The 27241-nt window shown below is 65.9% G+C and overlaps 2 protein-coding genes across 13 annotated transcripts in view; both read left to right on the forward strand.

The window, feature by feature from the left end:
• FYTTD1 (forty-two-three domain containing 1) overlaps positions 1 to 27241 on the forward strand; it is a 208279-nt gene that overhangs the window by 21715 nt on the left and 159323 nt on the right. The gene's annotated exons all lie outside the window — the stretch shown is intronic.
• TNK2 (tyrosine kinase non receptor 2) overlaps positions 1 to 27241 on the forward strand; it is an 82301-nt gene that overhangs the window by 21067 nt on the left and 33993 nt on the right. For 2 of the 12 annotated variants that reach the window (XR_010590539.1, XM_042843908.2), the window contains exons 1-9: positions 3200 to 3497; positions 17550 to 17727; positions 18014 to 18084; positions 20621 to 20830; positions 21515 to 21670; positions 22407 to 22684; positions 23139 to 23265; positions 24512 to 24658; positions 25672 to 25766. Coding sequence is in view for 11 of the 12 variants with exons in the window: in XM_042843908.2 (XP_042699842.2) it covers positions 3249 to 3497; positions 17550 to 17727; positions 18014 to 18084; positions 20621 to 20830; positions 21515 to 21670; positions 22407 to 22684; positions 23139 to 23265; positions 24512 to 24658; positions 25672 to 25766 (1511 nt within the window). In the remaining variant the exon portion in view is untranslated. Of the gene's footprint in view, positions 1 to 3195; positions 3498 to 12967; positions 13996 to 17549; positions 17728 to 18013; positions 18085 to 20620; positions 20831 to 21514; positions 21671 to 22406; positions 22685 to 23138; positions 23266 to 24511; positions 24659 to 25671; positions 25767 to 27241 lie in introns of those variants that run through there. The other 10 variants (XM_065557557.1, XM_065557559.1, XM_065557558.1 and 7 more) reach the window with 7 other exon arrangements.

The raw sequence follows: 27241 nt of genomic DNA on the forward strand, positions 1-27241 counted from the left end.
CGTGGGTGGGGGCAGGCTGTCCCTCATGTGGTGAAAAGAACAGGAGTACTTGTGGCACCTTAGAGACCATCAACCTCATGTGGTGCTTCATCCACTCTTATTCGGTGCCCGAGCAATGGGGCTTCTGCCCTGCCTTCCACCCACCTCCTTCCCTCCCTCGCCGCTGTCTCCCCGGCCCCAGGATGCACTGCCTCTGCTCAGCCCCCCAGCCCCAGCTCCAGAGATGTCTGCCAATGTGGACCCCCCCCCCCATCTCACTGGCGTGCCCCTAGCCTGGGCTCTAGGGATCTCTCATGCTGCAGTTGCTCCTAGACTCACCCCAGAGCTGTAACGAATTTCCGAGCTCCCTTGGGCTGGGCTGGGCAGGTCCCCTTTGAACGCCCCCTGGGGTGAACCGCCCTGTGGGGAGCTGTGGGCTGCCCTGACGTGGACAGCGAGACAGCAAGGCGAGTGTGGGGGTGTATGGGAGCCTGTCCAATCTGGTGTCCGGCCAATGTAGACAGGATCCATGGCAAGAGGGAGAGCTCCTGAGCGACCCCCTCTGGCCAAGCTGGGAGCTGCACAGCCAAGACACCTTCCTCCCCAGGAGGGTGAGTCAGGCTGCTGTGGGGGAGGAAATGGGGGAGGGGTAAGCTCGCGCCACTTCAGTCATAGGCAAGGGCGCTTTAAAAGGGCCATGCAGTGACGCAACAGGGATCTAATGCCAGGCTTCAGGGCAGTGACCGCTCCGCAGCCAGGGGTCAGGAGGAATCTCCCTGCCCCAGTGGTATCGCGTGGCACAGGGAGCCGGAGCAGCCAGGGGGCTGGACTGAGAGCATGTCTCTGTTCCAGTGGGGCAAACCCCCACATACCTCCAGGTTGAAGGTAGCTCGCAGGGTCTTTGAAGTGTGGCCCAGGCTTGGGGCAGTTGTGGGGAGGGACTACACCCTACAGGGCACTGTCCCCCCCCCCTTCTCCCCGCAATGCAGGGAGCATGGAGGCATTGACTGTCCCCAGCCATGTGGGGTATTGCGGGGCCAGGCCAAGGCAGAGTGGGGAGCTCCAGGCTGGGAGGGGCGCTAGCTGAGGGGGTGCTCCAGGGATCGCTCAGGGCTTCGACTGAGGCCTCAGCCCAGGGATCGTGCGGGGCTGGGCTCTGGGAGTAGACCTGCAGCTGTTGACTGGGCTCCCAAGTCACAACTCCCCCCCCCCCCCTCCCCCCGTCTGGTCTTCCACTGGCCCTGGGAGGTGAAGGCTCTGTATCCCCTGGCCCAGCCCCTGAGGCTGGCCCAGGTGGGTTGGCCTGGGGGAGCCTGCGAACAGCCAGGCTTCTCCATGAGGAGGGATGGGATTGGGCCCCCTTGCAGCATCCACCTGGCCAGAGCATCTTCCCCTGCTCTGGCCATGGGGGCCTGGCTGGGTGCTGGGAGAAGGTCTGGCAGGTTTGCGGCTGGCCTGGACGCTGGAGGGGGGCTCTGCGCCTCCAGGCACTGCTGTGAACGGGCTCAGGCCCATGGTGGGAAGGCTGGGAGGAAGCTCCACTGAGTCAGTTGCTCTTCTGCCCCCCTCGTCCCTCCTGTCCTCCCCCACAGGCCTCTGCCCTCTGCAGTGGTGGCTGTTGCACCTGGGCTCACAAGGGGTTAACACGCTGACCTTCACCTCCCAGGGCAGAGCTGGGATCCTGGCTGGATCACAAACAAAGGGGAGGGTGGGGGCCTGATTGTCCCTCTGCTGGAGACCCAGACTGGAATGTGGGGGGTTGGGGAACTGAGCTGGGGGGTGGGAGTGAGGGGGACTGGCAGGGCTGGGGGCAGGGTTGCCAACAGAACAGTCCCCTATTACAGGGGTCCCTTATTCTGTCATCTCTACAACAAGATGAGGAGTTGCTGAGTGCCGCAGGAAATACCCCTGGCGAATGGGGGTGAGTCCCACTCAGTATTGGTGTTAATTTGATGATGGGGGGGGGGGGGGAGCAGGGGTGCGAAGAAAACAGTCCCTTAGTTTTGAAATACAATGTTGGTGGGGAGCGCACGGTGGGACAGCAGGGGCTGTGGGCCGGGACTGAGGGGCACCGGCAGAGCTGGGTGTGGGGAGCCCAGGGCTGGGATATCAGGGGACTGTGGGTCAGGATTGAGGGGCACCGGCAGAGCTGGGTGGGGAGCCCGGGGCTGTGGGTCGGGACTGAGGGGCGTTGGCAGAGCTGTGTGTGGGGAGCCCAGGGCTGGTACCTGGGGGCTGGGACTGAGGGGTGCTGGCAGAGCTGGGTGTGGGGAGCTCAGGGCTGGTACCAGGGGGTTGCGGGTCAGGACTGAGGGGCGCTGGCAGAGCTGGGTGTGGGGAGCTCAGGGCTGGTACCAGGGGGTTATGGGTCAGGACTGAGGGGTGCTGGCAGAGCTGGGTGTGGGGAGCTCAGGGCTGGTACCAGGGGGTTATGGGTCAGGACTGAGGGGCGCTGGCAGAGCTGGGTGTGGGGAGCTCAGGGCTGGTACCAGGGGGTTATGGGTCAGGACTGAGGGGCGCTGGCAGAGCTGGGTGGGGGGAGCCCGGGGCTGGGACAGCAGGGGGCTGTGGGCTGGGATTGAGGGGCGCTGGTGGAGCTGGGTGGGGGGAGCCCGGGGCTGGGGGATGTGTGTCGGGGCTGAGGGCTGCTGGCAGAGCTGGGTGCCAGGGAAGGTTGCTCTGGGCTGGGATACGTCCACAGCCCGGTACTGATGCCAAGGCTGCGTTGGGTACCGTGGGTTGGGCAGCTGATGCTCAAGATTGGGCCCTTGCTAGCAGGTGAAGGGTTCGTATAACCCAGCCCAGCCCCACGCTTAGGGGCTGCCTGGGCCCCCTGGGGTTCTGCTGTGGGGCAGGGTTGGCTTAGCCAGTGATGGAGGGAATCGCACCCCATGACCCAGGTGGGCTGACCCACACACGAGCAGAATATCTCTGCCCCCCACCACCTACACAGGGGCTGTGCCCCCCCCCCCCCATCCCTCGGCTGTGCCTCTCGCCCCTATTCCCACCCCCACCCAGCAGGGCTGGTCCTGAGCGCCCCCCCCCCCCCGTCCCTTGGGCTGTTCCCGCCCCCGATACCCCCCCCCCGGACTGTGCCCGCCCCCCGCTCATGGGCTGGGCCTCGCCCCCCCCCCGGCTCCTGCCCCAGCCCCAGCCCCCGGCCCGTGTCGGGGGGGCCGAGCCGCCATCTTCCCCCGCTCGGGGCCGCTGCTGGGGCGGCGCCGGGAGCATGTGCAGAGCGCGGGCCCGGCCCAGCCCGGCCGGGGAGGATGCGCCCGCCCGGCCCCTGCGCCCCGCGGAGCGCAGCCGCCTCTCGGCCCGGCGGGGGGCGCGGCCCGGGCTCCCCCCGCGCCCGGCAGCCGCGGACAGCCGGGCCGGGCCCCCCGCGCCCCATGGGGGAGGCGCCCCACGACCTGCGCCTGGGCCCCGGCCGGGAGGAAGACGAGGGGCCCGGCGGGCTCTCCCCGGGGGGCGCTGGGGAGATCGGGCTGGGCAGCCGGGCAGCGCCCTGCCAGCGGGTCAGTACAGCGGGGCCCCTGCGGGCGCGGGCCCCCGGGGAGCGGGGCGGGGGCGCTGGGCGCGACCCTTGTTCTGTAGGGCGCTGGGGTAGCAGCGCCCCTCGGAGAGTCCCTGGCCCCCCAAGGAGTTAACCCCTGTCCCATCCGATGCCGGCTGCTGGGCCTTCGGGGATGGTGGGGGGCAAAGGGGCCCTCCTCGTCTTGTAGGGTGACCAGACAGCAAATGTGAAAAATCAGGACAGGGGGTGGGGGATAATAGGAGCCTATATAAGAAAAAGACCCCAAAATCGGGACTGTCCCTATAAAATCGGGACATCTGGTCATCCTACCGTCTTAGTGCCTGGCTATGCTGTTAGTCCGGCGCTGTGGCCCTTCCCGAAAGCCGGGGGATTGTTCTCCTCATTTAACAGCTGGGGAAACTGAGGCACAAATAGGGGCTGTGATGTGCCCCAGCAAGCGAGCACCTGGGGTCCTGGCTCTCTCATCCCACTAGGACATGCGGCCTCCTCCTTGAAACGCGGATGAGGGGCTTCTGGGTGCAGCCTGGCTGTCCTGGGTGAGAGGACGGGCTGGCAGGGGTAGGGCTGTCTGCCCCAGGGCACCATCTGGATCCAGCCTCCAGCAGCTTGGTCAGTTCAGCGCCAACCCTCCCCACTGCTGGCTTGTGCTCAGACCCAGATGGATCCCAGCACCCGTGAATCTGGGCCTTTCCTAGCCTGGCACAGAGCAAACTGCCCCATGGGTTGGCACAACTGGCAGTGCGATGCATGTCTGGACTGAGGTGCAGCTGGGGGAAGATGGCTCCGAGTGGGGTTGAGGGGCACTGGCAGGGATGTGTGTGGCGGGGGATCAGGGTGCAGGGGAGTTCAGGGCGGCGGCAGCAGCAGGGGGCTGTGGGTTGGGACTGAGGTGAGCTCCCAGGCAGTGGGTGGAGGGGCCCAGCCCAGGAGCAGCGGGAGGGGGGCAGGTACAGGAGTGGGCAGCGTGTGGGGAGCTAGTCCAGAACCTGGTGTGCTCTGGCCCCTGTTTTCTAAAGCACAGGTGAAGAACTGCCTCGGAAGGAGGCAATCGGCTCCCCTTGTGGGGCTGCAGCCTGCCCTGTCCAGCCCGGGCCTGGGTCTGCTGCATCGAGGGAGGGGAGCACGCTCAGAGTGGCTGGATCCCTGGCCCCGGGCCGGGCCGTTCCAGGCAGGGGGTGGGGAGAGTGGGCAGCAGGTGCGTGGGGGAGGGATAGAGGAAGGTGGAGCGAGCTGGGCCGAGCTCTGCCCCAGGGCAGTGGTGGGGGCTGCCTGGCCTGAGCAGTCCCATGTGCTTCTGCTCTCTGACGTGCGCTCCTGGGAACCCGAGCCAGGGGTCAGTGCTAGGAGGAGCAGCCTCCCCTGAGGGTTATGGATGCCCTGCTGGGCGAGCGCCCCAGGTGGACGTGTGGAGCAGGGGTGTTCTCAGAGCTGTGGGGATGGGGGCTGCAGTCACAAGATCCCGTGCCCTTCCTGGGGGGGATGCCAAGGTAGCGCGCAGCCGGGCCGCCAGCTCGCTGCATCTGCGGTCTTGGACCAAGTCCAGGCCTCCAGCTGTTTCATGGGAATGGGCAGGGCTGGGTCGTTCCCGCGCAGGGCTGGGCGTGCTGGAGCGGCACTGGGGTGTGTGGCCCAGCGTGTGCTGATGGATCCAGGCTGTATCCACGCACCATGCCAACGAGCTCTTAGCAGGGCGCGATGGGAGCGTGTTTCCCCTGCCTCTTGCCACAAATGCCTGGATCTAGTCTGGCTGAAGTGCAGAAAATGCAGCAATGGCCCCAAACCCCTGTCCCTGGGCACCGGGGCATTGGTGGGCTCCCAGCTCCCCTTGAGGTGCAGTCGGACCCGCTGCACAGCTGCGTTTGCTTGGAGGAGCGTGAGCAGGTGCTGGCCACGGGCAGTCGGCCGTGTGGGGTGAGGTGTGTGCCCTCGCGGCTGGTGGATTCCAGTGCTCCCCCCACCCCCCCGTTCCTCCCAACCCCACGCCCTTTCCATTCTTCTGTTTGCTTCATGCCAGCTGGGAACCTTGTTCCTTTTGTGTGTTGGGCGTGTTTTAAAGCAACTGGCCCTGTTCACCCAGGGAGGGAGTTTTGCCTAGTGGTTGGAGGAGTGGGGCTGGGCTCAGGACTCCTTGGTCCTATCCCCACACTTGCCATCTGACCATGGGCAAGTCATTTAGGCCAGTGTTTTTGGAAGCAGACAGCGCCCTGGGGTGCGCTGTGAGGTGCCACGCAGGCTGGGCACCTCAGAGAGTCAGGCCCCAGTGGGAGCCCTGGAAATAGTGGCAGCAAAGCCACGTGGCCAGACTGTGACCGTGCCGGCTTCTGGCCTGAGGGACTCGCCCGAGATCAAAGAATGAGTCCAGTCGTCCCAGAGTGGTGGATGAGTGAGGGCCAGGGCCAGCCCCTGCCAGAAGCCGGCACCCCTCCATTGCCATTGGGCATCTCCCGTGCTGTTGCAGGCTGGCAGCATTGACTGAGGGCTGTTCACTTGGGCTTCGCCATGTTGGATTTATCTGATTTTGTAGCTCCTTGTATTCTATGCACAGCGTGTAGCCTGCGGTCAGGACATGTGTCGGAAGAGATGTTCCCACAGTGCATTGCGGTCAATTTTTCTTAACATCCCCTCTTGGCACATTCTCGTGGTCCTGTGGCATAGGGTCACTCTCTGGGCACCTCCTTATGTCAAGAGTTCCTTACGCCTTTGGCCCCCTATGGCTCATCTGACCTCTTACAGGCTGAGTACCCGGGGCATAACTTCTCCTTTCCACAAGACTGCCCTCAGATCTGCTTAGCACGCAGTGACCTCGTCAGCCAGAACATCACCCACTGCACAAGAAATGAACGAGAAAATGAACTCATTGGCTACTACTCTGTGCCTCAGTTTCCCCACCTGCAGTGATATCCGCCTGGGGGTTGTGAGGCTAATCTTGTTTGTAAAGGGCTTGGGGGGGGGGCAAGGACCCAGAGTTCTTAAGGGGGCAGAGAGGCTTGGGAGACAGCTCCTCCCCAGGCAGCAAGGCCTGGGGCAGAGAGTCCTCTGGAATAGGATGGGAAATGCCCCCTCCACATCCCCTGCAGTCTCTGCTCTGCAAAGCCAGCGCCACCACCAGGGCCGGGACCCACAAGCCTTCCTGCTTCTGGAGAGGTGGGGGGGAGGGCAGTGTGAGGGGAGGGTTGTATTGTGTAGAGGGGTGTGGGCGTATTGGGACGTGGTGTATGTAGGGAGTATGGTGTTTAGAGGGGGTGGCGTGTAGTGGGTGTATGTAGGGTGCATTAGAGGGTGTGGTGGGTTTATGATGGCGGGGGGCGCTGTCTAGTCGGCGGGGAACAGGGGGGGATGTGGCTGGGAGGGTGCTGTCTGTGAATGGTTGGGAGCAGGGGGGGGGATGTGGCTGGGAGGGAGCTGTCTGTGAATGGTGGGGAGCAGGGGGGGATGTGGCTGGGAGGGTGCTGTCTGTGAATGGTGGGGAGCAGGGGGGGATGTGGCTGGGAGAGTGCTGTCTGTGAATGGTTGGGAGCAGGGGGGGGATGTGGCTGGGAGGGTGCTGTCTGTGAATGGTGGGGAGCAGGGGGGGATGTGGCTGGGAGGGTGCTGTCTGTGAATGGTTGGGAGCAGGGGGGGGGACGTGGCTGGGAGGATGCTGTCTGTGAATGGTGGGGAGCAGGGGGGGATGTGGCTGGGAGGGTGCTGTCTGTGAATGGTGGGGATGTGGCGGGAGGGGCACTGCCCCTGAGCAGTAGGGAGTGGGGAGGACGCGTTCTGTGAATGGTGGGGAGCAGGCGGGTGCTGTCTGTGAGTGGCAGGGAGTGGGGAGGATGTGGCGGGGAGGGGGTGCTGTCTGGCAGTGGCGGAGAGCAGGGTGGGACGTGGCCGGGAGGGTGCTGTCTGTGAACGGCGGGGAGCAGGGGGGGGGATGTGGTGGGGGGCACTGTCTGTGAATGGTGGGGACCAGGGGGGGGATGTGGTGGGGGGGGCACTGTCCCTGAGCGGTAGGGAGTGAGGAGGACGTAGCGGGGAGGGGGGCGCTGTCTGTGAGTGGTGGGGAGCGGGGGAGTCTGTCTATGAGCGGCACAGGGACGCGGCAGGGGGGTGCTGGTCTGGCTGGCTGCTGAACGGTTCCTGCATGGCCCGGCCTTGGGAGAAGTCATGGGGCAATGCTGAGCGCGTGGTCAGGGCTGGGCGGGTCTCACGCTTTCACCGCCCAGGGCCATCGGTGCCGCCAGCAGCCAGGTTGCCTGTAGAACCTGTTGGGTTCCCAGCCCAGGCGTGGGGGGAGATGGCATTGCCGGCTGGTGGCTGGGCCCAGAGAGAGGATGGGGCCTGGGTGGTTCCCTCTGTTCCCTCGCTCAGCTGCTCGTGGCTGGTGGCAGGCTGTGGGAGCAGCGGGGAGGCCCTGGGGTGAGCAGCGCCTGGCCCCATCACTGCCGTGGGGTGGGGAGGGTGCTGCCGCCTGGAGCCCCTCAGTTGGCTTCTTGTGGAGTGCTCCTGGCTCCATCACCCAGGCTGGAATCCGGTGGGGCCAGGGCACTGTGGGGATTTGTCTCTGCACTCTGTGTTTAACCCCTTCCCATTGCGCTGCCGCTCACCCGCCGTCAGACCCATTTCTCAGCAGGGCTGTGCTCGGCTGACAGAGACCCACAGCCATCAGCCCCCTCCCTCACCCCCCAGGAGGCAGAGCAGGGGCATTATTGGGGAAACCGAGGCACGGAGCGACTTGACCAAGGTCTCCCAGGAAGTCTGGCAGAGCAGGGAATTGAAACCAAGGCTGCCAATTCCTGGGCCCCTGTCCTCTCCTCTCGCCTCCCAGGCGTGTGCTCTGCCCACTAGCCTGCACTGCCTGTGGTGGGGGGTAGCAGGTCTGCCCTCTGTGTAGCCTGAGGCTTGGGGCCATGCCAGCTGCACGGGAGGCTGGCTCAGATGCTGGCCTGCATGTTCGCGGGTGCAGAGCTGCAGTGTATTTGCAGCAGGGGTTGGCGGGAGAGAATCTCCTCTGTGACCGTGGCATGGGGCCAGCTGGGAGCCTGTGTCCCGGCTCCCCTTTGTGCCAGCCTGTGCCCCCCAGCATGCTGGCCCTGGGGGAGGGGAGGGGAATCCCCTGCATCCGGGGCTGGCCTTGCTCTGCCCTTGGCATGGCGGTGCCTGGCAGCCCGGAGCTGGCCCCCCTCCCCGCAGTGCTGCCTGGGCCTGCATGCCAATGAGCCCCTCGCCGCAGCTGCAGGGCGCTGTGTAATAGGGGAAGCAGGAGACTCCTGCTCCTGGCCGGATGCCCTCCCGCCGCGCAGTGCGGCTGAAAATCCCCTCCAGGCTCCTGCTCCTCGCCCCCCATTGCAGCATGGGGGGTGGAGGCGCTTAGCCCCTGGCTGCATCAGGCCCGTGCAGACGCTGGGGGGCTGCCCCCATCTCTAGGAAGCGGGGCTGGGCTGGTGGCCGAGCTGCTCCGGTCTGGGAATAGTGCAATGAGTCTGCAGGCCTCAGCTCCTAGCCCTGCTCCTCCTTCGCCCACCGTGCAAATGTGACCTGCTGCTGTGTTTGGAGAGGGGGGCAGGGCCGTATGATGCTGCTCGGCTCCCCCGTGTGCCCCGAAGGGCCAGGCAGGGCGTCCCCCGGCTCGCCACTCCCGAATTCCTACAGCGGCTCAGCTAAGTGCAGGGCCCGGACGTGGGCCGTGCCCCCAGGGGGCCGCGCAGATGTTCCATTAACTGTTCCCGGCTCAGCAGAGCGTGGCAGGACGGGGGACAGGGGGGTCAGACTGCGAAGAGCAACGCCAGCCTGTGTGTGTGTGCGAAGGGCTAGCGGCGCATGGAAGACAATGAGCCGTGCGGGCTGCTGAGGGTCGGGTGGGGGCTCAGCTTTGGGAGTCAGGTGTGTGGGAATTAGTGCCAGCCCCAAACCTTCAGCCCACTCCCACTGACACCTGCCCGCCTGGGAGCCTGCAGCTCCACGCCTGCCTGGCCAGGTGGCAGCTGCAGCTGCCCCAGGGAAGGACAGTGCTGGGGGGCAGGCGCAAAGGCGACTGGCTTGGCAGCCCAGCTCGGTTGCGAGGTGCCCGTTGCTCCCCCTCTTGCGCTAGGTTTGGGGGAGCTGCAGACGGGATGGTCAAACCCTGAGCACGGCCCCTGAGCGACTCCCCGTGTGTGCAAAGCACCATGGGTAAGACCCAGCCGGCGACAAGAGGAGGAGTTTGGAGCTGGGGGCTGATCCTGCAAGGGGCTAGGTGCTCTCGGCTGCCAACAACAATACAGCAGGGAGCTTGCTCAGTCAGTGCTGGCCCCAGTACCCCAGCGTGGCACTAGGGGGCGCTGGCCCCATTGTTAGTGCTGGCCCCAGTACCCCAGTGTGGCACTAGGGGGCGCTGGCCCCATAGTTAGTGCTGGCCCCAGTACCCCAGCGTGGCACTAGGGGGCGCTGGCCCCATAGTTAGTGCTGGCCCCAGTGCGGTGCCAGGGGGCGCTGTGCTGCGGGGAGTGGGGTGGGGGGCTCAGCAGGGGGCGCTGTGCTGCAGGGAGTGGGGGGCTCAGCAGGGGGCACTCTCCCCTTAGTCAGAGCTGGCCCCAGTGCGGTGCCAGGGGGCGCTGTGCTGCGGGGAGTGGGGTGGGGGGCTCAGCAGGGGGCGCTGTGCTGCAGGGAGTGGGGGGCTCAGCAGGGGGCACTCTCCGCTTAGTCAGAGCTGGCCCCAGTGCGGTGCCAGGGGGCGCTGTGCTGCGGGGAGTGGGGGGCTTAGCAGGGGGCGCTCTCCCTTCAGTCGGTGCTGGCCCCAGTGCAGTGCCAGGGGGCGCTGTGCTGCAGGGAGTGGGGGGCTCAGCAGGGGGCGCTCTCCCCTCAGTCGGTGCTGGCCCCAGTGTGGTGCCAGGGGGCGCTGTGCTGCGGGGAGTGGGGGGCTCAGCAGGGGGCGCTCTCCCCTCAGTTGGTGCTGGCCCCAGTGCGGTGCCAGGGGGTGCTGTGCTGTGGGGAGTGGGGGGCTCAGCAGGGGGCGCTCTCCCCTCAGTTGGTGCTGGCCCCAGTGCGGTGCCAGGGGGCGCTGTGCTGCAGACGAGGTTATCTTGGACCCATGTCTGGCAACGGGTGCTAAAGTTGCGGGCCGAGGGGTATGAAACCTACCAGGTGTTTGATCTGGGGAAATCCGGCTGGGCCAAGCTCTCTTCCTCCCACCCCCCTCCCTCTTCGGCAGGAGAGGTCAGAAAGCAGCCCCCCTACTCCGGAGCAGGGGCTGCAGCTGGGCACACAGGCCCTGGGGGGCTGTGGGGTGAGGGCAGGGCAGGGTCTGGACATGGCGCGGGCTCTTCTCTCTCACGACACCAGCGATCTCCATGGAGCCATTGGCTGCGCCCTCAGCCAGCTGTTCTCCCGCGGGACCGGCTGGAACCTCGGGCAAGACAAGGACGCAGTGTTAGGGAGCCAGGCCAGTGCTGCTCCCCCGGCTTGGACCGGGGACAAGCCCCCACACTGAGCCATCTGGCAGGTGCGCGGGGTGGGGGGAGCACAGGAAACGCAGCTGGGGAGGGGGGGACGTTCCCTGGCGTGACCTGGCCAAGTTCCCAGGCTGAATCTCAGAGAAGCAGGGACCAGCCCCGTCCCAGCTGGTGGGGGCTGCGGATGGGCTGCGAGATCCCCTTGGCTGGTGATGCTCAGTGCTCAGACCTGGGCCTAGCTGAGCTCACGCGGCCACGGGGGCCAGTCGCTCAGCCGGGTGCTGTGCGGGCCCGAGGGCGGCAGGGCCGGCTGCTGCCCAGTTCTCGGCACCCGTACGGGGGCAGATCCTGCCCCTGGGTGCATGGCGCACTGGGGTCTCTCCAGCAGGGGCTGGCCAGCGCTCTTCTCACCCACGCTGTCCCTGTACCCAGAGCAGCTGGGGCCAGCCCTGCCAACACCCGGCCGTGAAGCCAGCCTTCACTCCCCCACCCCACCACCACCACCACCACCTTAGGACTGAAGGGATGTTCTCCTCTCCTCCCCACCTTCCCACTCTGCCGTCTCCTGGGAGCTCCCAGGCTCTGAGCAGGCCCAGGGCAGCCACATGCCTGTGGCCCAGCTCTGTAGGGCCAGCTGCAGAGTTCCTGCCCCGCCTTGCTGTGGCCTGCCTCCTTCCCTCCCTGGGGACATCCACCTGGCATTGTACAGCCGGCTCCTGAGACTCGCAGTTCCCAGCCTGGGCGTCCTCCCGGCATTGTAACCCGAGGTTCCCAGCCGTGCTATCCTGTCCATCGTGGCTCGGCTCCGCGGCTCCAGCTGCATCCACACTGCAAAATGGCAGGGCTTGGACTCCAGACCTGGCAGGCCCCGGGCTCTGACCCACCCCCTGGCAGGGTCCTCGGACCCAGTACTGACGGGTTTGTGTGTGGCTGGAAGGGGGCTCGGGCTCAGCCTGGGCTGGGGGTCTGGGCGGGGAAGAGAAGTTGCTACCAAGCCAATTGAGGGGCTGGGAATGGGCCGCAGGGGCTGAGGGACTCCCCAAGAACGGAAGCCCTGGAGCTGGAGGTGCGTGGAGCTCCCCTGATTTCACTGGAGGTCGGTGGAGCAATGGTGTCTCTGGCCCTGGTCCTAGCCAGACGTCCCTGGGGCAGAAGAAGGTGGAGAAGGGCCATGGCACAGGTTGGGGGTTAATGAACACGTGGGCCTTGCCTGGGAGAGAAGGGGGGATTCTTGTGACTCAGCCGCCCACGGGCCCCTTCCTACAGCAGGTCCTCCTCTGTGTACTCCCTGGTGGGTAGTGGTTAGTTCAGGGGTTGGTCTGGGGGCTCCCTTCTCAACCTCTGTCTCTCAGCAGGCTCGGGCAGCCGAACCGTGCGCTGCAGAGCCCTGGGCGCAGGCAGAGATTCGTGGGGGGCACTGTTTGGTAGGGTAGCACCATCCGGTGCTGTGTGCACCCAGAGAGCAGACATGGGCTCACGTTGAAAGCCCAGGGTCTCCTGGAGCCCTCAGGGGCCTAGTGCATGAGGCTACAGTGGGCAGATCTCAGTGATGCCTGGGGGAGAGATTCCCACATTTACGTGGGGTGTTTACTGACTAATAGTGCTTCGCGTGGGCCTGTCACCAGGGTATGTGGGCCCAGGAATGCCTTTTCTTGGAGGCACACTAATAACGTGGCCTGCCAGTTGGGTTAGTAGCTTTCTCCCGATGGGGAAACTGAGGCATGCAGCCTTTTCCAAGGCCAAGCAGCATTTCTATGGCAGAGCCAGAAATAGAACCCTGGCTCCCAGTCCGCTTGGCTTCTGCCTAGCAGGGCGCTCAGTGCGTGAGCTGAGCTGAGTGGTGGTTCCGAGCCTGGCCAAAGCGAACGAAAATAAACCCTCCGGGGAATGTGAACGCTGCGGCTCGGATATCCAGGTCGCCGCGAGCGGGCCGAGATTTTCCTTTCCTCGGTGCAGATGGGGCGCGGGGGAGCGGGCTGGGGGGGTGTCGCGGGGAGATGCACGGGGGAGGCCTGGAGATAGGGTGCCTTGTTGGAGGGCTAAGTGAGAGTGCAGGAGACTGTGGAGCTGTGTGAAATCCCGAGCCAGAGGCCCACCGGAAACAGCCTCTCCAGCCCGCAGTTAAATCTGACCTCTTGGCTGCCGATCAAAAAGTGTTCCCTGCAAATACCATCGAGTCTCTGTTCCAGCCAAGCTGGCGGCCGGGGAGAGAGGGTGGGAGCCAGCCACCGTGGACCGGAGCAGAGCAAGGGGGGTGGGCTCAAGACAAACACACACACACACACAAGCCCTGCAGTGTCCGGCCCGCGAAAGCAGGAACAGCCTCTCGGCTGCGGACAGGCTGCGGGGACCACAGAGCTCGGCGCCCGCGGGAGGATTCCGGTTTTTTGGACAGAGAAGCCTTTAAAGCGCGTCTCAAAGGCTTGCCGATGTCTCGCGGCCCCTCTGCGCGGATGTCAGACTCAGCCGTGCCGTGACGCTGCGCTCCAGCCGGCTGCCCGGGCTTCCCCCGGTTACTGATCCGCCGTTTGGGTTTTATGGAGGAGCTGTCCCCACGCAGTGGAGCCGAGCATGCGTGCCTGCGGGGCCCTGGCAGACTGCCACCCACCTGGCATGGCGCAGGGGCAGCGGGCTGGCCAGGGTGCCACAGAGAGCCCGTGAGGGGCTGATCTGGGATGACACCCACGCAGGCTCCTAGGAGATTCGCCTCTTGCCGGGCGGGATCCTTTTATTCTGTCTAGAGGCTGTGGCTGCGCTCCACAGGCTGGGCAGGGCATGCGGGGACAGCAGCCCCTCACCCAGCCCGGAGCTCCAGCGTGCCGCCAGGACCGGCGCTCGGGGAACCTGTGACAGCCGTGTAATGCCAGTGGCCCTGGTGGGAATCCTGGAAGGGCCCTTCTCCTCTGACCTGGTCCCCCTCGCGCCAGTGACTGGGGCATAGAGAATAGGGGTTCCCCGAGCCAACAGCCCCCTGTTCCCACCGGTGCCCAGCGTGGCAGAGGAGAGATGCGTCGCTTCGAGGTGCTGCGCCGCTCCTTCCCGTTCCTGGCCCGTTTCTGGGTCTATCGCGTAAGTCGATTTCGGCTCGGTTCCCAGGGGTGAGTCCCTCGACGTGTTGGATCTGTGTCCAGCCCCTTCATCCTGGCTGCTCTGTCCTGCCCGCTGCATGGCACCGAGAGTGAGCCAAGCCCTGGGGGGATGCTGGATGGGGGGGCTGTGGCTGGGATGGCACAGCACTGCCTGGCCCCCCCGGTCGGACGCCGCCCAGAGCCCTAGCCCCTCCCCCTCGCAGGGGCAGAGCTCGGACGCCCCCCACCTGGCTACCGCTGCAGGGAGCCCTGCACTATCCTTGGGGCTCCCTGCTCGTGTGTCCCTTGCACCTCACCGCATGTGTTGGGCTGTGCCCCAGCTTGGCAATGGGGCAACTGTCCCCCCCCACACACACACACCCTACGGGAGCTGGGACACTGGCCGTGCCCCGGCTGACGGCTGACCGCACCCACCCTCTGTATTTTTAGACCAGACTATACTGGGGAATTTTAATTGTTGGCTGTAACCCAAGAGCTCCGGAGACAGAGCCCCAGCCCCAGGCTGTGTCTGTGAATGGTGTGTGTGTGTGTGTGTCTGTGTTAGAGGGCTCAGATTGGCCTGGAGTGATACCCCCTAGATTGGAGGTGCTGGATGGAGTGGGAGGGGGGCGAGGTGCTGGGTCCCACTGGAGGGGAAGGAGGGAACACCCTGTCTTCTGCTTCTCAATCACTGTATGACCCAGCCCCCCATGGTGCCAGGTACTGCACAGACCCAGGTGGGCCCTGCCCTGAAGACCTTACAGTGGGAGGCCGTGGCCGCAGTGCTGCCTGTGCCCAGAGGAGGGGTTCTCCTGGCAGTGTGGGTTGTCCGAGGTTGATGGCAGAGCTCAGCTGGGGAGCCAGGGGACGCAGCCAGGCCGTAGCTGCAGCCAGCCGGGTTGTAGCGTGTCCAAGGGTGGCGTGAAGGGCAGTGCAGGTGGGCGGCACGTGTCTGGAAATGGAACAGGCGGGCGAAGGAGACCGGACAGGGCAGATCGGCAGCGGGAGGCATCGGTCGTTGAAGAGCTCTGCCCAGCACGGTGACTACAGGGCAGCTGAGCTCTGTGGCTGGAGGGGCCCATGGGTGTGGGGCGCAAAGGGATCCTGCCTCTTCCCTGCTCGCACCACCCAGGGGCAGCCCCGGTGGTTTGGCTTGGGCAGGGCTGGTGCTTTTCCAGTTTGCCGTGTCGTTTCTGGAGCGGATGTCAGGGTGCATGGGGTACGGACAGGAGCATCGGGGAGACAGCCCATACCTCCTGGGGCAGTAGAAGGTTTCCTCTCTAGACTTTAGGGAACAGCCCTCTCTGGGAGCTCATGGCCCCTGCAGAGCCAGCCTGGGGTCACCCCCCTCTGGGAGTCGGCCCCCGAGGGGTCTCATCGCTGCTGGGTGCGGATCAGCACAGCCGTGCTACAAAAGTGGTTGGTGAGTCCCTAGTGGGGACAGGAAGGGTGCTCAGCTGGGCGCTGCCCTGGGCCTGGCCTGTGACGACCTTGGGGGGTGCAGGATGCCAGGGGGATTTTGTCCCCCTCAATAAACACCGATTGCGAGCCATGTCCCCGCACAGCCCTGTGGTCAGTGTCAGCCTTCCCTGCCACTCAGAACGGGGAGCAGACCCTCCGCTCGTGAGGTGGAGCTGGCTGTGGACAGATGCCACCAGGGACGGACAGACAGGCCCAGGAACATGCTGGCTTTGAGGGGAAGCCAGCACCTGGCTATGGAGCAGGGAGCGCGGGACATCTGTGCCCACGTGCCCAGGCCCCGCTGGCCGCAGGGCCCGTATTGGGGTGGGAGGGGGGCACATGCTCTGTTTTATAACCCAGACCTGTCGTCTCCAGTTTCCATCCCAAACATGGGCATGGGAAGCAGATCCGCCCGTGCCTTGGCTGGAGCGCCATGCATCGGCAGTGCCAGGGGGTGCTGAGCCCTGGTGGGCGGCAGCGGGAGTGCCTGGCACCCTGGCCAGCTGCAGCGGTGTAGTGCAGCTGTGCTTTTATCCCTCTCTGTGCTATTGATAACCAGGCCCTTGGCTCGCGGGGCGGGGGGAGGCCGGTGGGCACCATCCGGCCGCTGGGGAGGGCAGCAAAACCTCCTGGCCCCTTCCCCGCTGCTCTGCCCACTCGCTCCCCAGCAGCCAGGGTCAGGAGCTGATCCCAGGTCTGCACAAGCTGCAGCATCGCAACCTGCTGCCTGCTGTGTCCTGTTCCCCCGCCTTCCCCCCATGGACCCTGGGACTCCCCCTAATTCGGGCGAGCTCCGTGCTCCCGTGCCAGCCCAGAGTAGCTCCGCCAGGCTGAGCTCTCCCCATGAGCACACGTCTCAGCCAGGGTTCTCCTCTCCCGGGCATTGCCCGTGAGCATGGGGCCCGGTCCATGGTGGCAGGGGGAGGGGGAATGCAGCAGCTCCCAGCATGCAACAGGCTTGGGTGTGAGCACATGGCAGGGGGGAGGGGCTGCTGCTCCCAGCATGCACTGCTGCATCTGATCTGGCGCGTGGTGGGGTGGCCCTGGGGCAGGGCAGGGAGCAGTGACCCGATCCCTGGTGCCTGGCTGACGTATGTCGGGGGGACGGGGCTCCCATTGGGTCCTGGTGGGGTGGATAGGGCCTCTCTTCTCTGCCTCTCATACCCTTGTGGATGGCGCCCGTCGTGCCCAGGGGTCCTAGCCAGGCTGGGGGCTGATGTGCTGGGCACTGCAAGGCTGTGGACTGGGATCCCCACGGGTGGCAAAGCCCCCTGGTCAGTCATGCACTGTGGGGTTTAGTTCTGGAGTGAAATCTCCCCCAGATGCCAGCCACTGCCTGGGCACGTGGGGCTGGCAGGAGGAGAGGGCCTCGGCCGGCCGGGTCAGATGCCAGTGGCGGAGGAGCCGAGCGGCCGGCTGGGACGGAAGGGTGACTCTCTGCTGGGAAAGGGGATGTCACATGACTCCTTGTTATGCCCTGCTGAGCGGTGAGGGGGCTAGCTGGCAGTGCTCCCCGTAGCCCGCCCGGCAGCTGCTGGCACCTCGTCCGGCCCCCTGCAGGCAGTGGGGTGCCCTGGTACCTCTGAAGGCCTCATGTAGCCGCAGATCCCCTCTCCCTGTCTGTCCCAGTCCCCCCACAGCGAGGTCTCTGCTTCGACCTCGGTGGCACTGGGACGGCCCTGCTGGCTCTGGGGTGGATCTGTCCCTGGACAAGGCGATGGCCAAAGTCTCGCTGGCTTCTCCAGGGGCAAAATCCGGCCCCCGGGAATTTCTGTCCCCCTGGCTCTGCCCGTCCTGGTTGTGCCAGGGTGTGTAGCATAGCCAGGTGTGCCCATCCCCGGCTGCTCAGCGACGTGACCAGCCTGCAGCCACTGCTTCAGCCGGCGCAGGTAACGGAGACTCTCCGGTCACTATTAGCCGTACAGAGCCTGGGACACCCTCTGAGCAGTACGTCCCACGCTAGCGATGCCTCCAACTGGGGCCCAGGCAGCGGTTCGGGGGAGCCGGGTTCCCGGCTGGCGTGTGCTGAGCCAGGTCAGTCAGTGCCCTGAGCCGCTGGCCACCCCCTAACCCCGCTGTCTCTGGTCTCTGCAGACGCTGCCCTGTAGCATGGAGTCGGACGAGGGCACAGACTGGCTCCTGGAGCTCCTGACCGAGGTGCAGCTGCAGCAGTATTTCCTGCGCATCCGCGACGACCTCAACGTCACCCGCCTCTCGCACTTCGAGTACGTCAAAAATGAAGATCTGGAGAAGATCGGCATGGGGCGGCCTGGTGCGTATGACCTCCGACCTCCTCCCACGCCCCCAGCCCCCTCACCTGCAATCAATGCTGCATCTGTCTCTGCTGGTCCCCCCCCTCCCGGATCACATGGCTTTGTTGTTGTAGGGTTAACACCTCTCCAGCAGGGCCTGGATCCTCCAGAAAGTCCTGCTAGGCTCCCTCTTGCGGGGTCGGACTGCTCTGGGCTGGGGTGGAGGCAGATTCCCCTCTGGAGCTGGCCGAGGGGTGCGGCAGGAGGGAGCGGGGCGAGCGCTGTGACCGTCCTTTGTCTCTGCAGGCCAGCGGCGGCTGTGGGAAGCCGTGAAGCGCAGGAAAGCCATGTGCAAGCGCAAGTCGTGGATGAGCAAGGTAACGCCTGGGAAGGGGCACCCCGGGATGTGGAGCGGGGAGCTGGCACAGCAGCCTGGGGCCATGCGGGTATTGGGCCATTCACGGGCGAGAGCCCTGGCACCAGCAGCTCCATTTCACAGATGGGGAGACGCAGAGCAGCCCCGGGACTGGTCTGAGGCTGCAGAGAGTGCCCCAGACACAACAGCACAGCCCTGCTGGGCGCAGGGCAGTGAAGGCTGGAATTTGGCCCGGTGGCTTTAGATGCCTAGCAGCGGCGCCATATGCTGCCTCCCACAGCCCTCACCGCTGTCTGTCCCCCTGCTTTGAGGGGTAAGGAAGCTCCCCACGCCCCCGAGCCAGGCTCTCTGCAGGATCCCCAGAGGGGAACATCCTGGGCTAGGGTTGCCAGTTTTGGTTGGACATTCCTGGGGATTTCATCACATGACATAATAAAGATTAATCTTTAATTCCTGGAGACTCCAGGCCAATCCTGGAGGGTTGGCAACCTTCGCCTGGGCTGGGGCCAGGAGGCGCTCTGCCAATTGCTGGAGAGCAGGGGAAAGACGTGAGCGGCAGAGAGCCTGCTGGGAAATGCAGTCCTGCCGTTATCTGTGGCGCCGCCCAGCTGGCCGGAAGCTGGGCCTGTATCTCCATGTGGGAATCCTGTGTGGGAGGAGGGGACCAGTTCTCGGAAAATGGGGCTCTGGGACGTGCCCCAAGCCCTGCAAGTACACAGGGAGCTCATTTCCCAGCATTAGTTCGGGAAGAAGTGGGTGACTGACAGAAATTGACAGCGGCTGCAGGGTCCTTTGATCGCGAGGTCGTAGATTGCAGTGACCGGGCGCGAGGGCAGTGTGCTGGCTGGCTGGCTGGGGCCGGCTCTGGCGTGCCCGCTGCTGGCTGGGTGATGGCGTTCAGACGGGGGTTGCTTGTGTCACTGAGCATTGGTGAGTGCCCCTCTGCCCGAGGGGCAGGCAGGAAATTCCTTCCCCTGGTGATCGGTCTGTGCCCCTGGAAGCCAATTAAGCGTTAAGTAGCCCCAGAGCGCCCCTCAGGGTGCAGCGAGTCTGTCGGCTCCCAGGGGGTGCGCTCTGATGCCAGCCCCATGAGATTGGGGGGGTCCTAAGGGTGCTACGCCCTGACTCAAATGGGCGTCTCAGCCAGCGCTCTGCCCAGGCGCCATTCACACTGCCCATGGCTTGCACCCAGCTTTCGTTCTCACCCACACGTCCGTGGCACACCAAGGGCTGTGGTCCCTGCCATGGAGAGCTGGGTCTCAAGCCAAGACGATGGGCACAGACCAAAGGAGGACGCAGCAGGGTCAGCAGAGTGGGACCGAGGTAGGAAGCGTTCTGGGGCCGTCCGGAGCATGGAGCCTGGCATCAGCCCAGCAATACGTTCTGGGCTGGTACCCGTTCAGCAGTAGCACAGGCTGTCTGCAGGGAAATGCAGCCACCTCTGGGGCAGAGCATGGCAGCTGTGTATCAGTACCCAGCAGCACTTGGGCAGCCGGGGACAGGAAGTGGTGGAACATCCGCATCCTGCTGAAACTCCCGGGGAAAATCAGCGCAAGGGGGCTGTCATAGCCGGGGCACCTGGCCAGGGCTCATCTGAAAGAGGGCATCTCCTCACCCCACTGGGGAGCTGGGCTTAGTGCTAACTTGGAGGCGGCAGCGCCCCCTGCTAAGTCACTCATGCCGCTCCCTGGGGCCAGGACCCCCTAGTGCCACAATGGGGCATTGGCATCAGCACTGACTTGGGCGGGAGAGCACCCCAACTCAGCACAGGGTCAGCATTGACTCCCGCTGATACACTGTCTTCCTCTTTCCGTCCCAAACTGCTGGGTAGCTTTGCTGTGTGCTGTTCAACAACTGCCATGCTCCACCCCAGAGGCAGCTGCATTGGTGGGCTCAGAGGGGCAACCACAGGTTAAGTGCTGTGGATTCATGGGTAAGGGGCACTAGAGAACAGCTGCCAAGAACAGAGCTAGAGAAGTGCTTGGAGCTACCCCGCCCTTTGCCTACCACGAGGGCTTTGGTGTGATGCCGCCCCGGGGGTGTTCGTAGCTTGGCCAGACCCAACGGCGTGCGCTACGGGGCTGGAGCAGGCTGCATTCCTCTGGGCCGGCCTGTCCCGCAGCAGGCTGTGACCCTGCCCCGGCCGTGCCACCTCTGGGCTGGCTCTGCTCACACACCAGCCTGGGTTGCCTTTCCCTCCCTCAGCGTGCTGGCCCTTGATGCCAGTTACAAAGACAGGTGCCGCTGTTACAGATGGGGAAACTGAGGCACGGAGCGGGGATGTGAGTCAGGGCTGGGGATAGAACCCAGGATCCTCCCAATTCTCTGCTCTCACCACGAGGCCATGCTGCCATAAAGGTGCCGCCCTAAACCTTCCTCCCACCGTGGGCTCCGCGGTCCCTGATGTCAGGGCCAGAGGCAGGTGTGCGTGGAAGGGTTGCCTGATGCTGGCGGAATCATGGGGCGTTGACTGGTGTTGTCTCTCCACCGCCAAGCCCACGTGCCTGTGACCCACACCCATCTGTCTGTCCATCCAGGTGTTCAGCGGGAAGCGCCCCGAGACGGAGTTCCCACCCCAGCCCCAGCCCACCTTCCCCAAGCTCTCCAGCCCGCCGCCCGCCGAGGAGGGGCAGCAGGCCCTGACCTGCCTGATCAGCGAGAAGGACCTGACGCTCTTCGAGAAGCTGGGGGACGGCTCCTTCGGCGTGGTGCGGCGCGGCGAGTGGGGCACGCCCACCGGCAAGACGGTAAGGGGCCCAGAGCACGCCAGGGCGAGCCCAGCACACGGCCCGAGGGACAGGATATGGGGCTAGCCCAGGATTGCCTGGCTGAGGCCCTTTGCTGGGCCGGGGCAGCAAATCCAGGCTGGTCAGTTTCCCCATCGGCATCAAGTGGGTTTCACTAGCTGCTGCTGCGTCTGGGATCCCAGCGCTGCCGTCCACCCGCACCGGCCCCCGAATCTGCAGCTGGCTCTGCCCCCGCCAGGGCGCCCACTCCCTGAGTGCCAGGCATTGCCCCCGACACCGCTCCTCACTCCTGGCCCACACGGCCCCTGCCCTCCACTCTGGATCTGTCCCTGTTACTGCGCAGGGCCGTGTGGACCTAGAGACTTGACCGGGACCACAAATTCCTTTCATGCAGGGCCTGCCTTTGGGTCCCCAGCCTGAGACGGTGCTGGGGCCAATACTCTTTGCAGCCAGTGCCATCCCCTTCCCCATTACTCCCATGCCTGGGGTGTGGCAGGGGGGCCCGAGCGGCCCCCGCTGAGCCTCACGGTCCAGCGACCTCCCTGGGCTGTGTGAATACATGAATAATACCAGGACACAGTGTTGATGTCCTGCCCATACCCTGCCGTGCCCACCCAGAGGTGAGCAGATTGGTCCCCTGGGGTGGGAGCTGCCGCAGGGTCCTCACTGGCCCGTGTTTCCCAGCAGCTCAGCGTGGCTGTGAAGTGTCTCAAGACGGATGTGCTGAGCCAGCCGGAGGCGCTGGACGACTTCATCCGGGAGGTGAACGCCATGCACTCGCTGGACCACCGCAACCTCATCCGGCTCTACGGCGTGGTGCTCTCGCCCCCCATGAAGATGGTGAGTGTGGGAGCATGGGGGGGCATTCAGGGGGGAACTGCCTCTCTGGTGCTGAGAGCTGGCTCCTCCAGGCAGGAAGGACCCCCAGGCCTGGGGCGTAGCTGTGTGGGCGCAGAGCCCCGGGGCACCGTGAGGCAGGGACAGACCCCCAGGCCATGGCTGTGTGGGTGCAAAGCCCCGGGGCACCGTGAGGCAGGGACAGACCCCCAGGCCATGGCTGTGTGGGCGCAGAGCCCCGGGGCACCGTGAGGCAGGAACAGCCCCCCAGGCCATGGCTGTGTGGGTGCAGAGCCCCGGGGCACCGTGGGGTAGGGACAGACCCCCAGGTTGTGGCTGTGTGGGCACAGAGCCCCAGGGCACCATGGGGCAGGGACAGACCCCCAGGCCGCGGCTGTGTGGGTGCAGAGCCCCAGGGCACCGTGGGGTAGGGACAGACCCCCAGGCCGTGGCTGTGTGGGTGCAGAGCCCCAGGGCACCATGGGGTAGGGACAGACCCCCAGGCCATGGCTGTGTGGGTGCAGAGCCCCGGAGCACCGTGAGGTAGAGACAGACCCCCAGGCCATGGCTGTGTGGGTGCAGAGCCCCGGGGCATCGTGGGGTAGGGACAGACCCCCAGGCCGTGGCTGTGTGGGCGCAGAGCCCTATGGCACCACAGGAACGGAGCCCATCCCCATGGATTGCCCCCCATCCCACCCTGGCTGGGGCCTGACTCGACCCCTCTGCCCCATTCACCCAGGTGACGGAGCTGGCCCCGCTGGGCTCCCTGCTGGACCGGCTGCGGAAGAACCAGGGCCATTTCCTCCTCTCCACGCTGTGCCAGTACGCCGTGCAGATCGCCACGGGCATGGCCTACCTGGAGTCCAAGCGCTTCATCCACCGCGACCTGGCTGCCCGCAACATCCTGCTGGCCTCCAGCGACCTGGTCAAGATCGGCGACTTCGGACTCATGCGGGCGCTGCCCAAGAACGACGACCACTACGTCATGCAGGAGCACCGCAAGGTGCCCTTCGCCTGGTGAGCCCCTCCCGTCTCCAGCCATGTGCATTTCGCTCGCAGCACCCCCTGCCAGCTCGCCAGCCCGCAGAGGGGGGCCTGGTAGCTGTGGGTGGCTCTGTGTAACGGCTCTGTGCCCCCCCCCACCTCCTTGTCCCTCCAGCTGGGCGCTGGGGAAGGCCGAGAAGCCGAGGCACTGGCCCTTGTGGTGTCTGTGGACCATGGCAGAGTCTACACCCGGAGGCGGAGGGGAAAGGGCAGCAGGTATCTGCTTTCTCTGGGGTGGAGTCTGCCTGGGGCGTCCCTGCCCTGCCAGAGCCGTTCCCGGGAGAGGGAAGTGGCGACCTGGGAGGCAGCTGGCTTGGCTGGCCCTGGGCCCCTGTGTGGGGGAACCCCGGAGGGCCAGAGCCGAGCGGGGAGCCCTGCTCTGCCAGGCTGGATGGGGGCGCCAGTAACTGCGAGCCCTTCTCTGCAGGTGTGCCCCGGAGAGCCTGAAGACACGCACCTTCTCGCATGCCAGCGACACCTGGATGTTCGGGGTCACCCTCTGGGAGATGTTCACCTATGGGCAGGAGCCGTGGGTTGGCCTCAGCGGCAGCCAGGTACCTAGCACGGCCCCACACCGCGTGCCCTGCATTCTCGGGCCTGGCCCCTCTGGGAAGGGGAGATGCCTTCTACCCCCAGCATATGGGGATTGCTGCCCCGGGCCCAGCCAGCGTCGCTTGGGCCCAGCCGGCCTCACTGAGCTATGGCTCCCCAGGGCCGTTCCCGGCAGAGCAGGAGGGAGGGGCTGACGCAGAGCAAGGGGGCGTTGGGGCCTGGAGATCCCAGGGAGTTTTTTCAGGGGCTTCTGTCCCCTAGTGGCACACGCACTGCACCCCTGAGGGAGCCTGCAGGGGAACATCCGGCTTGTGCCTGTGGATGCCTGATGGGGCAGGTGCTGTGAGCTTCTTCCACACCCAACTCTGCCAGTGCCCCTCAGTCCCGACCCGCAGCCCCCACTATCCCAGCCCTGGGCACCCCACAAGCAGCTCTGTGGTGCCCCACTCCCGACCTGCAGCTCCCCACTATCCCAGCCCTGGGCTCCCCACACACAGCTCTGCCGGTGCCCCTCAATCCCAACCCGCAGCCCTCTGCTAGCCCAGTCCTGACCCTTCTTCATCAGAGATCCCTGAAATGGGAATGGGCTGAGACCTGCCTGATGGATTTTGGCTTGGGAGCTAGGGCAGGGTTCGAACAGGGTCTCCAGGCTGGGGGGCACGCATGTTGGCCCCGATGCCCCCGTGCAGGGAGGAGTGTTGTGGTTAGGGTGCCCATGGCCCCTCAATTCTGATGGCTGGTGCCTGCCCCTGGCTGTACGACTCCCAGGTGCCCGTGCCCTGGCCTGTCCCATGGGCACCCTTCAAGCCAGGCAATTTGATTCCTGCTTTCGCTGGCGGCTTGATGCCCGTCGGTCGTGCTGGAAAGGGACTCTGTGCCCCCCACCTGACCCAGCCAGCCTGTGTCCCGCCCCACGGCTAATCCGTGCGGCTCGCCCGGCAGGATTCCTTGCTGACGGGGAGGGCCGGGCCCCATGTAATACCCCGCCGGCCCTGCCCTCCTCGGGCCTCTCCTGGGCAGGACTGAGCTCCGCCCCGCTCTGCCAGCGCCTCAACCAAACCCCCGTCGGGCAATCTTCCTCCTGCGCCTGGCCAGTCTCCGCTCCCGCCTCTGCTGCTGCTCCCGGGGTGCCCAGGTGTGACCCCGTCCAGCCCCAGCACCTCCCCTGCCACGGCTGCCCAAGCCCCCTCTGCTCTGCCCCTCCCCGTGCCTGAGCCTGACTGCGGCATCTGCCCTCCATGCCCGCAGATCCTCCACAAGATCGACAAGGAGGGCGAGCGGCTGCCGCGGCCCGAGGACTGCCCGCAGGACATCTACAATGTCATGCTGCAATGCTGGGCGCACAAGCCCGAGGACCGGCCCACCTTCGTGGCCCTGCGCGACTTCCTGCTGGAGGTAGGCGGCATGGGGTGGGAGGGCGGCTGGCCCTGGCGTGCCTGGGTCCATGCCCCTCTGTGCCATGCGGCCCAGGCGTCACCCCCAGAGCTGTATGCCAGGCACCGAGGCCCTGCAAATCCCACGCTTCCCGGAGGAGCCGTCGGGGCCAGCGCTGCTCCAGCTGCGCCCCTTCCTGCGGGAGCCCAAATACGGGCCAAGCTGCTCAGAACTCTGGGGCCCAGCCCCGTTGGTTTCCCGGGAGGCTCTGGGCCTAGGTGCAGAGTGTGGCCCATGGGCCCGCAGGTGCTGGCCGAGCCGGCCAGAAGGAGCCCCGGGAGCTCCCCCGTCTCTGCCCCCTCCCTGCCGGGCCCCTACACTCTGCAGAGCTCGGGGGGGAAGGGATGTGCCCCCGGGGGAGCAGCCAGGCTGAAGGGGAGAGGTGCATGCTGGACCCGTCATCTCCGTATCGAAGTTGTGGCCAGGCTGTGCTGTCCTCCCCCCCCCCCCCCCAGCCTCAGCTCTGGTGGGGGACAGACTCGACTTGGCCGCTGGCCAGCACCCTGTGGGCCTTTGGCAAGGAGCTGTGCTGTGCCCAACTGGGGGCACCTCTGGCCTGGAGACTTCCCCTCCTCTGCTCAGCATGGTGCAGGGAGGGGAGTGCGGCCTGGTGTGGAGAGCAGGGGGCAGGCCCCGCTGCAGAGTCGCTGTTAGGAGCTCTCTTGTCCCCCCGGGGCGGGATTCTGGCCGTAGGGGTGGCCTGTGCTCAGGGGCAGGGAGGGTGCAGCGTGGCTCTGGGCTGGCTGGGGCAGCTAGCTCCATTCCTGCGAGTTGGCTGCTTCCTGGCCTGTCGCCAGCCTGGCCACTTGGGGCCCAGGACTCTGGATCTGGGTGTCTGGCCTATCACCACGGGCCCAGGCTCCTGCTGTGAGCTCTCACCCAAGGGGTGGGTCAGGCCCGGCCGTAGCGTGGACGGCTCTGGGGGAGGCCTGCCGCTGCCAGCCCTCACCCCCACTGGCTCTCTGCCTTCCCAGGCCCAGCCCACGGACATGAGGGCCCTGCAGGACGTGGACGAGCCGGAGAAGTTGCACATCCAGATGAACGACGTCATCACAGTCATCGAGGGCAGGTATCGGCGTCCCCCCACCTCGCTCCCCTCAGCCCCCCCTTCCCTGGGGCGGCTCCACGGCCGGCCCCTCCCCTCACCCCGCTCCCCTCAGCCCCCCCTTCCCTGGGGCGGCTCCACGGCTGGCCCCTCCCCCCACCTTGCTCCCCTCAGCCCCCCCTTCCCTCCATGCGCTGAGTGCCCAGGTTGGAGGAGGGGGGGGGGTCCTGGCCTGTCAGTGGCCAGACTTGGCTTCTGACCCTGGCTGTGCCCGCAGAGAACGCAGCCCTACCTAGTCCCCCAGACTGTGTGTGTCCCCAGACTGCTGCGCTGGGTGCCATGACAGCCCGTGTCTGCTCAAGGGCAATGGGCCAGTGGCAGAGCTGGGGGGACAGGGGGCTGCAGGTCGGGGCGGAGGGGCGATGACAGAGCTGTGGGGGAGCCCAGGGGGTTGAGGGACAATGGCAGAGCTGGGGAGGACAGGGGGCTGCAGGTCGGGGCAGAGGGGCAATGGCAGAGCTGGGGGGACAGGGGGCTGCAGGTCGGGGCGGAGGAGCAATGGCAGAGCTGAGGGGACAGGGGGCTGTAGGTTGGGGCGGAGGGGCAATGGCAGAGCTGGAGGGACACGGGGCTGTAGGTCGGGGCGGAGGGGCGATGACAGAGCTGTGGGGGAGCCCAGGGGGCTGAGGGACAATGGCAGAGCTGGGGGGACAGGGGGCTGCAGGTCAGGGCTGAGAGGCAGTGGCAGAGCTGGGGAGGACAGGGGGCTGCAGGTCGGGGCGGAGGGGCGATGACAGAGCTGTGGGGGGGCTGAGGGGCAATGGCAGAGCTGGGGGGACAGGGGGCTGCAGGTCAGGGCTGAGAGGCAGTGGCAGAGCTGGGGAGGACAGGGGGCTGCAGGTCGGGGCAGAGGGGCGATGACAGATCTGTGGGGGAGCCCAGGGGGCTGAGGGACAATGGCAGAGCTGGGGAGGACAGGGGGCTGCAGGTCAGGGCGGAGGAGCAATGGCAGAGCTGGGGGGACAGAGGGCTGCAGGTCGGGGCGGAGGGGCAATGGCAGAGCTGGGGGGGCAGGGGGCTGCAGGTCGGGGCGGAGGGGCGATGACAGAGCTGTGGGGGAGCCCAGGGGGCTGAGGGGCAATGGCAGAGCTAAGGGGACAGGGGGCTGTAGGTCAGGGCGGAGGGGCAATGGCAGAGCTGGGGGGGCAGGGGGCTGCAGGTCGGGGCTGAGGTCCAGTGCGAGGATCCTCCCTCTGCCACAAATGGGGAAACTGAGGCCCAGTGAGGGGAAGGGCTACACACATGTTCCCACAGCGAGTCAGTGGCGGAGCTGGGACTGGAACCCAGGAGTTCTGCCTCCCAGCGCCCCTGCTCCGACCACTCGACCCCACTCCCTGCGAGTGTCCGCAGTGCCAGGTCAGACACCGTCCTGTCAGAACTGGCCCTGCCCATCTCCGGGGCTTGTCCCTCGGCTGCGGGGCCGAAGGATGGGCCCGGAG

Source organism: Chrysemys picta, chromosome 9 (assembly GCF_011386835.1).
Source record: "Chrysemys picta bellii isolate R12L10 chromosome 9, ASM1138683v2, whole genome shotgun sequence".
NCBI classification, from domain to species: domain Eukaryota; kingdom Metazoa; phylum Chordata; order Testudines; family Emydidae; genus Chrysemys; species Chrysemys picta.